The 14,138-nt window shown below is 46.0% G+C and overlaps 1 protein-coding gene and 1 non-coding gene across 2 annotated transcripts; one reads left to right on the plus strand and one right to left on the minus strand.

Annotated features, from left to right (window-relative positions):
• Positions 1 to 587: 587 nt before the first annotated feature.
• Positions 588 to 8,112, plus strand: LOC133904611 (uncharacterized). The gene is made up of 5 exons (XM_062346085.1): positions 588 to 678; positions 873 to 912; positions 5,864 to 5,918; positions 6,104 to 6,179; positions 7,877 to 8,112. Exons 1-5 carry the CDS (start codon positions 588 to 590, stop codon positions 8,110 to 8,112), a joined length of 498 nt encoding a protein of 165 aa, XP_062202069.1.
• A 4,186-nt stretch (positions 8,113 to 12,298) lies between these two features.
• Positions 12,299 to 12,372, minus strand: TRNAE-UUC (transfer RNA glutamic acid (anticodon UUC)). The gene has a single exon. It is a non-coding gene; the product is annotated as a tRNA-Glu (tRNA).
• Between the last annotated feature and the right edge of the window lie 1,766 nt (positions 12,373 to 14,138).

Raw genomic sequence — 14,138 nt, forward strand, 5'->3', positions numbered from 1 at the left:
AAGTCACATTAAATACTATCAAACTCAAGTGTTTTCCTTCCCTATGCATCCCCTCCAGCGAATGAAGTCTTGACTGATGTAGATGGGTAGGATGGCATTACAGACAGGCGTGGTGCCGCACGATAGATGGGATGGCGTCGCAGGCGGGCATACGGCGTGGGGCGATGGGACAGGGCAGGCCGATCGATAAGTGTAGGGTCTGCATACCTACCCTAGCTATGGGTAATTGGTTTCGCCAGGGTTAGACTAGTCATATTATTGGCACGGTCTATATGTATATACATCACTCCTGCTATATAAGTGGAGGAGGATCGGGCTTGTAAGAAGAGAGGGACATATTTGTAAACAGTTTCATACTATCCATAAAAGAATATACAAGGCGTAGAGTTGTTATCCCACAGGAGGCCTGAACCTAGATAATCCTAGTATTCTTGAGTTCATACACACACCAAACACGTCGATCACGCACCCATCATCCGGTATACCCCTGAAGTATTTTCAAGGATTAACTCTCAACAATTGGCATGCCAGATAGAAGGACGCGTTTTCGCATTTTGGTAAGTGTTGAAAACTTGATTGGGCTACCCATGGCCGGATCCACGACAACCGCTGAGTCCTACTCCGAGGACCCCAGTCGCCATGAGGTGTTCGTCATGGGGTACGACCCAGATGAGCCCGGTGCGGTCTAAGCATGTGACACTGAATCGAAGTCTGAAGGCTCCAAGACTGTCGGAGGATTAACTCCAGTCGCAGGGATCCCGAGAGACCCCTTTTTAGAGATTCGGCCGGGGGGATGATCCTGAATACGTCCGTCGGAGAAATAAATGGGAATGAATGCAACGACCGGTGGGGGGGTGTTGACCTGGTGCAAGAGGAAGTAAATGCACTGGAATTTAGACAGGTTCGGGCCGCACGGGGGCGTAATACCCTACTCCTGTATGGATGCTATAACTGTCCTGAGGAAGTCCCTCAAGGATGTTGCTAGTTACAAGAATGTTGGTCTATCTAAGAGCTTGAGGCTCCTTGTTCATCGGCTGGGACTGGGCTCAGCCTTCCTCACAGTGTTCTCTTGCGCTGTGTTCTTGTCTATCCGTTACCTCTAACCGTCTTCTTCAGCGTTGCTCTTTTCACTTGGTCTCTGTTTTTCTATTCTTCGTCTCCTCCTCTCCGTTTGTGCCGCCGGCTGCTTTAAGTACCCGCCGGCCGCGACATGCCCCGAACGGAAGGAGGGGGCACGAGTTTCGAGACGCCATAAATGGAAAGGGCATCATCATTTCCTCTGGGCGAAGTGACCGGGGATGGAAAATGCGTCGCACGCCCTGTCATCCGTCACCATAAATGTCCTGGCAATGGGCGCTGTGGAGAGGGCCCACCGGGCAGTCGCAGAGCAACCCGGCGTGCCCACCCTGTCTTGTTCCCCTGCCACAGCAGCGCGGCAGACGGAACGCCTCGGTCCTTACGACGTTATCTCGAGACAAGCCGGATGGCACGGGACGGGACCCGTGCAATTAATAACCCCACGTCTCTCCGCCAAAACATGGCAGGAACTGACGCTGAGCGCGGCGGGAGCAGTTGGAGGCGACAGGCCATGCACGCTCATTAAATGCGGTCTCGGGCCTTTGACTGGTTGACACCTCATCGATGGGCCCATCGGGGGCCTTTCTGGGTCGTCGGGGTACCGAGTGCTCGGGGGTACTGTTCACATCCCCGAGAACTCTCTCCCGAGAATGCATTTTCTTGTCCTCGAGGTGCCGAGTACTCGGGGGTACTGTTCACCTCCCCGAGCACTCTCTCCCGAGAACTCTTGTACGGACCCTCGGGGAACCGAGTGCTCGGGGGCCGCCGCATGCAGCCCCGAGCATTCTCTCCCGAACGCTCTTGTACGGATCCTCAGGGAACCGAGTGCTCGGGGGCTGCCGCACGCAGCCCCGAGCACTCTATCCCGGAACTTAGCTCTCCTGATCGTCGGGGGACTAGGGTGCTCGGGGGTGACCGTACACCTCCCCGAGCACTTTCTTCCCGGTACTTGGATTCCGTGGATCATCGGGGGACTGGGGTACTCGGGGGCCACCGACTGTGGCCCCGAGCACCTTCTCCCGGGACTTGACCTTTTCTCATCCTACAGGAGAGACCTCGCGGGATGGCGCCATGTGGCGGATGGCTGGTCTGGCCTCGGGATTCGAAGACCCCCGGTTCCTGATACACTGACAGAGACTCAATGCGAAGTTTGCAAGGCTGACTATGTAGCAGGGGCAGTGGAAGCCCTCATGCTTCGGGTACTGTCAATGAGCCTCAGGCCTTACGTCCCTGGCACCAAACAGGGAGGTGCTCTGATACAGCCCCAATAATTACAACACCGTCCAGAGGAACTCCTACATACAATATAGTTTGTGGCGGTGCGTCACCTAGGCCGTCACACCATGTGGGCACTGGGGGCTCCCCTCCTCGTGATATACCGTCGCTTCGCGCATGGCAACTTGACTATGAGGCTATGACACTCGCACAAAATTTGCAGACGATATGAATTCTTCTTAGACATCGCTGGTAGCAGTACCGGAGGGTTCGCCAGTAGCCCCATGGCTATGCGACCTTGCCCTCCTGGTTCTGACCGCCCGACGCCAAACCGTGGCGGTAAACGTCACGTCCGTCACAAGGGCTGGTGAAGGTCGTGACCACCAAGACTCGCAGCAAACCCCGCGGCAGCAAAGATCCTGTGCTCCGTCCATGACAAGAAATGCCTAGAGACCCCCGTCGTGTCGAGACAGCCAACTCACCAACCTACGCGACTCTCTTCACCAACACAACTTTTGCGGCGTGATCCAGGGTCAAATGGTTGACCGAGAGCAGGGAGATCTTGCTCTGTGAGCTGAAAAATGGCAAGCAGCCCTGCCACTCACCTTCCCTTCATAGGGAGGCGTTAGATTCCTCCAACTCATCGCCCAGGCCACGAGACCACCGTCGTCTCTCACCCCGAGCATGTGCTGCCGCCCATCAGCGAGCGACCCCCTGTTACGGGATGGGGTGCAACGCCCTATCCTCCCAGCTTTGAGAGGTGCGCTGGTGAATGGGCCACATTTTTTTGGAGAGGAAACGGGCCACGAATTATGCCAGGAGACTAGAAGCCCTGCGGAGTTGCGGCTCACAATTTAAAAGCCCATGTTTGGTTCTTGCGGCAAGAAGTCCAGCTAAAATTTAGAGCATGTTTGTTTCGGTTAGAGGCGGTGAAAAATAACTTTTAAATTGTAAGAATTTGAATTATAAAAGCTGAATTGTATAATCTGCATAAGTAGATGGAAGGTAGATTGCTAGATTGTTACAATTTGGAGGCTGAATTGTATAATTTATCTGTTTGTTTCAGTTTGCAGATTGTGGATTGGGTCTTAGTCATGTTAAAATTGGAGTTATGTTAAATTTAGTCACATTAAGTAGAGTTTGGTTTGAGGTTAAAATTTTGGTCAGAAAAAATCGGGATAGCCATTTTAAACATTGAAATTTTATCTAACTTTACTATAGAAATTTTAACTTTTAACCAAATAAAATCTAAAATTTGTAGACGTGACTAAATTTTGACTTAAGTTTCTTGGAAACAGGAAACAACTCCTTGTTTTTTTTCCCTTTCCTCGTCGTCCACTCCCCATCGAAGCAGAGAGGGTGAGAGGAGGAGGTCGCGGCAGAGGGGAGGAATAAGCCATCGGGAAGACCACGCCTGCCGTCCCGACAACACCAGCCTGGGTTTTGCGCCGCACCACCGGCGTCTGCCATCGCCGGCCACTCAAAGAGAGTTGGCCCAATTTATAAGGGAAACTAGACCCAAAAACCTTATAACTGCATGGTTAATTTCATAGCTGTCGGTGACATGGGAACCAGGGGTCCCCGCGGCCAGGACAGCAGAATGCCACGTGGCGCCTTCCCTCGGGGACTATCTCCCCGAGGCCCGAGAAGACACAGTTCTGAGAGAGGGCACTCGGGGTCATGAATAGTGGTCTCCGAGTACTCGAGTTCCCCGAGGACCCGAGAAGACACAGTTCCGAGAGAAGGCGCTCGGGGCCATAAACAGTGGTCCCCGAGTACCCGAGTTCCCCGAGTACCCAAGAAGACACAGTTTCGGGAGAGTGCGCTCGGGGCCATGAACAGTTGTCCCCGAGTACCCGAGTTCCCCGAGGACCGAGAAGAGACGTATCCGGGAGAGGGCGCTCGGGGCTATGAACAGTGGTCCCCGAGCATCCAGAGTTCCCCGAGGACCTGAGAAGCCCCTTACCGGTGGACCCCACAAGGGCTCAGCGGTGAGGTGCTAATTGGTGAGAGGCCCGATGCTATATTTAAGAGGGAGCATGTCCTGTCACTTCCAACCACTCCCCCCATGCCTGTCGTCAGTCCCTACCACTGTCTGGCAGAAAGGTGTGGGGTCATTTAATGCGACGGGTCCCATCACGCGTCACCCTGCGTGGCTTGGGGATATCGTCGCTGGGCTCAAGGCATATCGCCTGCCGCCCTGTTGTGTCAGGCCTGCTCTGACCGGGCGGGCACACGGGGTTGCTCGGTGGCTGCCCGGTGGGCCCCCCTGCTGCACCCGCTAAAAGGTGGCATAATGGGCGACAGGACTGGCCGAGGGCGTATTTTCAACCCCCCGTAACGTCGAGCTGCAGCCCATGATGGTTGCTTTCCATTTATGGCTCATAGGGACTCGTGCCCTCCTTTCTGGGCACGCCAAGCCTCCCCCGACAGGATAAAAGGGGGGGTGCACCTCGGAGAAGAACGGGCTCAGACAAGTTAGACAAGTTCAACGGGTCACAAGGTACAAGCAACCAGCCGAAGAAAACAAGTTCAAAGAGATCGGCGCTTGAAGACCGAAGCTCTAGACTTAGACAAAAAAAACCTTGTAACGCAAGAGATCTAAAGAAAGGCATTTTCAGAGCATTAATAGCATACACACAGGAGTAGGGTATTACGCTCCGTACGGCCTGAACCTGTCTAAAATCCCTCGAGCTTTTACTCCCACTAGCAATCGATCATCCGTCCCACCTACATCTCATATACTCTCATTAATCCACGTACGAGGTAGATTCAGAATCATCCCTCGGCTGAATCTCAAAGGGGATCCCTCATGATCCCCGCTTGAGGAGTTCATCCTCCGACAATAGCAAACTTGCTAAAACCCCCCACCACAGGCGATGGAACAACTAAAAATAACACAACCCACACACCACTCAAAATACAGCTCAAAGAAGACGGAGTCCAAAGTAGGTTAACGTTGTTGAGCTAGCCACTCCAACGGCAAATAGCTCTGTCTTCCCGCAGAGAACCTCAACCACTACCTTGATGTCATCACGCCTGCGTCCACAGCCACTACTAGCACCACAAGAAAGGAGTCATGCCTCGTGTCATCATTGTCAAGCTCCTTCGAACCCCATTAATGCAGCGGCTCTGACTCCACCACAACACGATCCTCTTAGTGAGTCGGCTGTCCACCGAAACACAAAGCAAAAATTGAAAGAAGTAGCATCCCCGTTGACAAATCCAAAGCCTCTATCGAGGGGTGGTGTTGCGAAAGCCGTCGGTAACATCAGCAATGCTGTAACCAGACCAATGAGCACCATGGTTCAGAGATGGACCTCTAAGGCGATGCCTCCAAGGAGGACGTGACATGCAAAAACGTCACCGTCGCTCATCCGGAAGCCCGGACTGAGTTTTCACTCGAAGAGCCCACATAGGTGGAGGGAGAGAGAGTCGCCATGACAATACCTCCAGAGAGGAGAACAATGCCTTCTCTTTACAGATCCCCTCAAAGTAGGAAGTTGTATTGCAGTATGCTATTTTCGTATGCAAGACTATAATTATTGCTTGCTGATATTCTTCTTATTTTATGTTACAGGTTGTTTGCGAATACCCAAGTAGAGAGTTATATGCACATGGACTTGGTGAGTTCCAGTTTGACCAGTGCTTCTTCTTATTTTCCTTAAGACCTTAGTAAAGAATTACTATGCCGTGTTGGGTTGGAAATATATCAGCATAAATGCAAAAAAAGCCTGTCAGTCCTTTCTTTTATCTTATACAAACATAATACATATGCACTTCTGTTACTGACATATTCATCTGCATCTAGGGTGCGGAGTCTGAACTTGATAGCATCAAGAAATTGTCAAAGGAGTATGCTGAAGCCAAGGAATTGGCCTTTGCAGGTGCGTGTCTGTTGTTTGCTTTGCGTTACGTTTCCTGCTTATGTGTGTAAATTTTGGAACTTTGTTAACAACAACATTGTTTTGGCCCTACTGCTATTCTTTTTAGAAACCAAGTTAAAATATATTTAATTTACTTATGATGAGTAATTGATATTGTCATTTATTTGATTTGATGATCTTCGATTTTGTATGAGCTTTGATGTGATTTGAATTGATTTGTGATTTCATTTGAGCATATTGATTATGGATTAATTAGAATTGAAGTTGGAGATATGTGTTTGCTTGTCTCATAGTGTGCAGGTGATGGATGCAACTTGACGGTCAACGGCGGAATGATCGGGGTCAAGCGGAGTGCTTGGTACCAGACGATCAAGGAGGTCGGATGGAGTCAAAGGTGATCCTAGTTGAATACGTGGAGGTAAAGCAAAGCATTGAAGGCGGATGGAGATAGCATGTTGACAAAGTCAAGCGAAGAGAATGCCGGTGCAAGTGACAAAGCGAAGAGGATGCCGGTGGTCAAGATCTTATGACGGAGTACACGCGTCGACATCAAAACGCTTGCTTAAGGTGTAAGCAAGGAGGTGAGTCACGCTTTGAGAAGTGTGCATGCGGTTTTGCGGTTTGGTCTCAAAACTGTGGGAGGATTGGAGGAGTACGTGGCACCATCGCGAAGCTTGCGTCGAGGCGAAGCTAAGTCGTGAAGGCGTCATAGCCGTCCGATGAATCGAGAAGAAAATTGACCAAAATACACTCAGTAGTAGGTAGACGTGTACTGCAAGATATGGGTATTTTAGTGAAAAGCTAGGAAACTTAGGCGTCAAGTTTCCTAGACCTATAAATAGAGGGGTAGGGCTATGGTAGAGTTTGAAACCGCCATTTGAGCCCCATTGTACCACCCTTTTGAGAGCATTAGAGTTAGGGTTTTAAAGGAGAAAAGGATGAATGCTTAGCCTATGTTATAGGTGAGAGTTTTGAGAGATAAATATTTGTAATCCACTTAAAATAGGGCTGACCTCTTTGAGTAATGAAGATTATATTTTTTTGTATATGCTTGAATTATCCTTCTTCTAGTTTCCCTCTATTGGTTCCCTTACAAGTTTTTTTGGTTTTCGGTTTTGATTTTTGAATTGAATTTTCAGTACCTTATGAGATCATTATTCTTGTTGCTAGAAACATAAAAACTCACATACAAGTGTATGTTCATGGGTCTTGAGTACCCTTGTCTCTAGATCATCAACCTGGAGAGATTCTTTACCCGGTGATCTTTTCTTTGAACTGCAGTTTTTTATCTTTTTAAGGTTATTTTTCTTAATACTAGTGGCTTAAACACTCACATACTTATATATTTAAGCGGGTCTTAAGTCTCCTTGTCACTAGACTATCATTTTGGAGGATGACCTTGAGCGGTGTCTATCTTCTCTAGTTTCTATAAAAGTTATGAGTTTTTGAGCGCAAAAACAAATGGAATAATCTTGAATAGAACATACGGTTTATATTCCATCCGTGAAGTCATGTTGCCATAGAACTAGTCTTTGTCTCTCTGATTTTTTTTTTTCCGTTTGAGCGTTTTGAGTACATTAGGTGAGAAATAGTAAAAAACTATCTATTTTGAAAAAAAAATTATTAAAACATCTATTCATCATACTTTAGTCATCATTCTCGTTCTACACTTTTCACTTTCCCTTTCACCTGGACAGAGGCAAGCCAACCCATCGATGTTGTAGATGCCGAGCACGTCCTTCAGAATGACAAACTGTTGGGTAACAGAGTAGATGAAGTTGTCAAAGAATGGGATGCCCAGAAGGAAGTGTTCTATGAGAGAACAGGATTATCCCGTGGCAATGAGCTCGCGGTGATTGGAAATGATGAATCGGGAGCACTCCATCATGAAGACGACGGCTTTGATCAGATAACACAGCTGCTGCTAGAGTGAAGAACCCTTACATAGCCTGTAATCTCTTACAGTCGTATACCGGCGAACACATAGTATTGCGAGATGAAACCCTTCTTCGGCTTACTAGATTGTCCTAATTGTTTTGGTGGTCGACCCTTTCTGTGAAATTGGTGAGAACCGGTGTCGAGCAGGCTCGAGCTCGAACATGGATAGCGTGGGCGAGGTGCAGTGTCACGATCCTTATGGGAGAAGAGTCAGCAGGGGATCGGAGAGGAAGAAGAGATGGTGAGGTAGTTCGCCAGAGATCGGCAAAGTTCAGACAACGTAGAGGTTTACTGAATACATTTTTCTTACCTCTCACACACGCGTACTCCTCAAATACTCGCTCGCCTGGGCCCAAGTTAGGTGGCCCACTCTGTAGACAGGTAACGGCTATTGGACCTGGGCACCCGCGCACTCTTCCTGTGATGGCTCGGCCCGCCTCTTGGGTCTTCTTCTCCCGAGCGTGGACTGGTGTCGATGGCGACGGTCCCTCCTTCAGTTGGGAGACGTGAATCACCGGATGGATTTTACTGAATTCTGGCAATTTCAGTCTGTACACCACTTGCCCAATGCGTTCCACCACCTGTAATGGACCATAGTATCGAAAGGATAGTTTATGGTTAGCGCGATTAGAAATAGAAGACTGCACATAAGGCTGCAGTGGGAGGAACACCGAATCGCCTGGCTCAAATGATCGTTCTGATCCCTTCTTGTCAACCTGACTTTTCATCCTCTGGCGACCTCTCTCAAGATGTTGCCGCAGCAAATTGACTTTGAGCTGCCTTTCCTTGAGCCACTGAGCTAAATCTGGTGCAGTACCGTGAGTTGGATCTTGCAAACCAAAATGGCGTGGAGGGTGTCCATATAGAGCTTCAAAAGGTGAGCAATGCAAAGAGGAATGCCAAGCTGTGTTGTACCAAAATTCAGCCAATGTCAGCCAAGCAGACCATCGTTTTGGGCAAGTGTGCACAAAGCATCTCATGTATCCTTCGAGACATTGATTAACTTGCTCTGTTTGCCCATCGTTTGTGGATGATACGCTGAACTCATATAAAGCTTGATATCGGCCAATATGCTTGTTAATATCTGGTCTCTATCAGTGATCAATGCCTTAGGCATGCCATGTAGCCTAAAGATGTGATGCATGTACTGTTGAGCAACCTGCAAGGCTGTGAAAGGATGCTTCAAAGGCACAAAATGACCATACTTAGTAAATTTATCCACTACCACCATCACACAAGTGAAACCAGCTGAGCAGGGAAGCCCCTCTATGAAGTCCATTGACACCACTTGCCATGATTGCTCAGGCACAGGTGAAGGCTGCAAGAGCCCAGGATATCTGACATTTTCATGTTTGGCCTGCAAACAGACAGTGCAAGTCTCCACAAATCTTTTAACACGAATTTTCATACCTGGCCAAGCAAAAAGCTTTTTGATTCTGGTGTATGTGACTTGGAAACCTGAGTGCCCTCCAATGGCACTACAATGAAGTTCAGACATTATAGAATTCTGGATAGTTAGGTTGTTGCCAACCCAAATCCTGCCTTTGTATCTCACAAGTCCTTGGGCAAAGGTGAATGGTCCTTCTGAAGATCCCTCCACACAAATTCTGGATATGATGTCTTGAGTGAGTTTATCATGTTGATACCCAGCAGCAATATCCTGTAACCAGGTTGGCACTGCAGCTGACACGTCACAGCTTTCAGTGTAAGTGTTTTCAGGGCACCTAGATAAGTCATCAGAACCTTATTATGATGTCCTTGCTTATAGACCACTTTGAACTGGAGTCCTAGAAGCTTAGCCATTATCTTTCGCTGCCAAGGTGTTGCCAATCTCTGATCATGCAGGTGTATGAGGCTTCTCTGATCAGTACATATAACAAAATCAGCACCCTGTAAATATGGCCTCCAGTGCTCCACTGCCATTAAGAGAGCCAAGACTTCCTTCTCATAAGTAGACAAATTCTGGTTCCTGGGCCCAAGTGCCTTACCCAGAAAAACTAGAGGGTGTCCTTCTTGCATCAAGACCTTTATCAGATGCATCAGTCTCCACTGTGAAAGGTTTTGAGAAGTCCGGCAAGGCTAAAACAGGTGTTGAACTGAGTGCCTGCTTCAATTTCTGAAAAGCTTCTTCCTGAGCTTGAGACCATAAGAAGACGGTGTTTTTCTTTAGCAGCTCAGTTAGTGGCTTACTAATGATCCCAAAATTCCTCATAAACTTCCTATAATATCCAGCCAGCCCTAAAAAAACCCCTCACTTCCTTAACAGATTTTGGAACTGGCCATTTCATTACTGCTTGGACATTCTTATCATTAGTGCTCACTCCCTTGTCACTAATAGTACGACCCAAATATTTCAAGTGATTCCTGGCAAAAGAACATTTAGACCTCTTGAGCTTCAATTTGTTTTCAGACAATATCTGAAAGACCTTGCACAACAGTTGGATATATTCTTCCAAGGATTTGTTGTGCACCAAATATCATCTATAAACACTAGAACCCCTTCCCTGGGAAGTGGAGATAGGATCATGTTCATGATGCTTTGGAAAGTAGCTGGTGCTCCTGTCAGCCCATAAGGCATGACTTTGAACTCATAGTGCCCATGATGAGTTTTAAAGGCAGTTTTATGCTCATCTTTTGGACACATTCTGAATTGATGGTACCCAGCTCTCATATCCAAACTAGAAAACAATTTTGCTCCAGACAATTCATCCAAAAGTTCATCTATGATAGGCAAGGGAAATCTGTTTTTTACAGTAATTGCATTTAGTTTCCTGTAATCTACACAGAACTTCCATGTCTCATCTTTTTTCTGCACCAACAAAACTGAGAGGCAAATGGGCTGCAACTCAATTGGATAGTCCCTTGCTCCAACATATCAGATAATTGCTTCTCTATATCTGTTTTCTGGGCAGGACTGTACCTATATGGTCTAAGGTTGACTGGCCTAGCCCCTGGTACCAAAGGAATGGTGTGGTCATAAGGTCTTTGAGGTGGTAAACCTTGAGGCTCACTAAAAAGGTCCGCAAATTACTCCAAGAGATATACCATTGTCTGAGGCAGCTGTTCCCCTTATGATACAGTTTCTGCACTACGTAGATGTACCATCACTGGTAATAGCCTCCCTGCTCAATTCTCCAGCAGAAATGAGATGGCAAAGCTGATTATTGGCCTGAACCCCTTGTAATGTAACCCATGATCCCTTATACTCAAATGATAATAATCTGTGCCTCCAATGAATGGTCATGGGACTATTCTCTTCTAACCAGTCCATCCCTAAAACTACATCATAGCATCCCTAAATCTGAAGGTCGAAGAAAGAACCTTTAGATTAGTGCAGAAAGATACACCCTGTGCCCACCATTAACAGCCTACCATTTCCTTGTCACAATGCAAAACTCGGCCATCAGCTACTTTGACAGTAAAAGGGATCAGAGAATGACATGCACCTGACAAATGTTGGACAAATTGATCGCTCACAAAACTGTGTGAGCTTCCTGAATCGACGAGCATGACTATTTCTTTCTTCTGAATCATTCCCCGGAGCCTCATAGTCCTGGGTCCTTCAATTCCATCAATGGCTGCTGCAGAGATAGCCATCAGGTTATCTTCGCCTTCAATATCGAATTCCAGCGGGCGATGCAAAGTTACGGGGGCTCTAATCTCCTCCTCCTCCTTAAGACCATCAATAAATTGAGTGATAAAGAATTGTGGCTCCCATGATGCGTGATGTGTTAGCATGTTATGCATCAAAGTGTTAAACCTCTCGGCATACTGCTGCACGCTACCACCTGAAACTCACCCTTACCAAATTTATCTGACAGAGATTGAACAAACTTTCCCCACGGTAAGAATTGAATCTCGGGGTTGGTTTGCAACCACACTGATGGATGCAGCGTGGGCATTAAAGCTTACATCCTGTAAATAATGGATATTGTAGTTTTAGGAAAATGCAATACTTCTGCATTTGGGACTTATCTGCTTGAGCCACTCCCTATATGACAGTTAACCAGAATTGGTGCAGTTCATTACAGGCTTTGCAGTAATATAGTACGTTGAAATAATCCAGAGTAAATATAGCTGAACAATGGCTTAAAAAAATACGACCTGTAAATTTATACGGTATATAGTAAACTAATCGTTACATGAGACAGGAAAAGGGAAAAAATGTAGAAAACAAAACGTTCCATTGCCGGGATTTGAACCCGGGTCGCCTGGGTGAAAGCCAGGTATCCTAACCGGACTAGACGACAATGGATTTGTTGATGCTCTACGTACCTTTTTACAAATTGGTTCGCAAACTTAACAAGAACGCTATCAGATCGAATTTAAGAGTCGATTTTTTTCATAGAGTTCAACTTTCTGAATCAATTGAGACATCATGATACCCTTTATCTTTTCTTTTATTTTTTTTCTTAAGAAAAAAAGAGGGGAGAAAAATAATACTATCTGACACAGACACGAGTGTCAAAATCGACTCGAAGTCGGTATCTGATTCAGCAAAGAAAATTTAAACATAAGAAATACAACTCAAAATGATGTTTAAATCCGACTCAAATCTAGGAGGTCCAATTCTATAAAAAAATTAGATACAAGTGTTAGGTAACACCAAAGAAAAAGAAGCGCCACAGTGTTAAAAGAAGCCAAACGCCACGCTGCACACTCCCTGATACCGTGATACGCTCGCGCGCTTTCTCCAGATTATCCTAGATCCGAAGTTCCAAACTGCACTTGCTGGCCTCTCGTGCCTGCCAGTCACATTATCACACATCAAAGTAGTTTACGGTTCAGGACTTCTCATAAAACATTACCATGATGTTTCCCCAAACAAATCCTGTTTTTCTATCTCATTCCCAAGAAACCTTCACGGCGAATGATTGAGAAAGTAATGCCAGCGTGAAAGTAGTCCACGATTCAAGATTCTTCAATGGAATCCTTGACAAACCTCCATCCCGATCATCTGATTTATGATACGGTCCTCGATATGATGGACAGTACCAGATGGTCGTTCTTCATCCCTGTTCCCTGTGGCCAATTAACCTCCGACCCCGTCAGCTCCATTCTCTCTTATCCATCTCCTTAGAAAAGGGAACAATAGTTATATGTCTCAAAACCGATCAGGATAATACGTTTGAACTTAATAATATTTTGATTATATGTCTCAAAACTGATCAGGATATATGTCTCAAAACTGATCATAATGCTAAGAAAAGTTTGTAACAAATTTTCATTTAAGTAATTGAGATGAAAAATAAACTTTGTTATAAACTAATCTTATAAATATATGATAAAAAAGATGATTAACTTTTAATATAATTATTAAAGATGGATCAACTTTAAGATATATAATTAAATTCCTCATTAGAAAAAGATGGCATCCACATCTTTTGCTGGCTGCCTCTGCATTCCTTTTCATACCAGACTGGTTTTGGGGACTGAACAACCGTTCTGGTTGTTTATGCATCTCCCAAGAAAGATGTTTCTTCCATGACATCGGCATCCGTCCGACTTCCAAACAATTCCACACTCCTACCAGGCTTTAGGCTCGAACGCGCCAAAAGTTCTCGATTCCTCGTAGAATTGGCCGGTTTCTTTTCCGATTCCTCCATTCCAAATTTTCCGATTCCTCGTAGAATTGGCCGGTTTCTCTGTCCAGGGGTAACCTGAAGAAGTTACCGTCCGATTCATCGTAGAATTGGTCTTGTACAATCTTGGGCATCCTGCATCTATGATCCATGTGCAAGGGTGAAATCAAATTAGATCCGGATGAATATAGTTTATTTTGTATTTTATTTTATATTTTTTAAGTCAAAGTCAGGATATTATTAGTGTCGGATAATTATTTATTTATTATGTATTCTATCGAATATTTTTTTAAGTCGAAACAAATAGTTTCATAAGCTTTCAATTAATCGGATAAATGAAAATTTTTATATCATTTGCAATCTCACATAACACATTAAATATTATAGGGGTATAATCAAAGTGAGTATAGAGAAAATAATTGCCGAGATAGAAAAATAA

Source organism: Phragmites australis, chromosome 22, assembly GCF_958298935.1.
Source record: "Phragmites australis chromosome 22, lpPhrAust1.1, whole genome shotgun sequence".
Lineage (NCBI taxonomy): Eukaryota > Viridiplantae > Streptophyta > Magnoliopsida > Poales > Poaceae > Phragmites > Phragmites australis.

Excerpts from the sequence above, each read along its gene's own strand:
- LOC133904611 (XM_062346085.1), top strand. The coding sequence starts at position 588 with ATGGCCGGATCCACGACAACCGCTGAGTCCTACTCCGAGGACCCCAGT. Across the intron at positions 913-5,863 it reads TTTAGACAGGTTCGGGCCGC|ATGTTACAGGTTGTTTGCGA; the intron begins ACGGGGGCGTAA and ends TCTTCTTATTTT. Across the intron at positions 6,180-7,876 it reads CAAGGAATTGGCCTTTGCAG|AGGCAAGCCAACCCATCGAT; the intron begins GTGCGTGTCTGT and ends TCACCTGGACAG.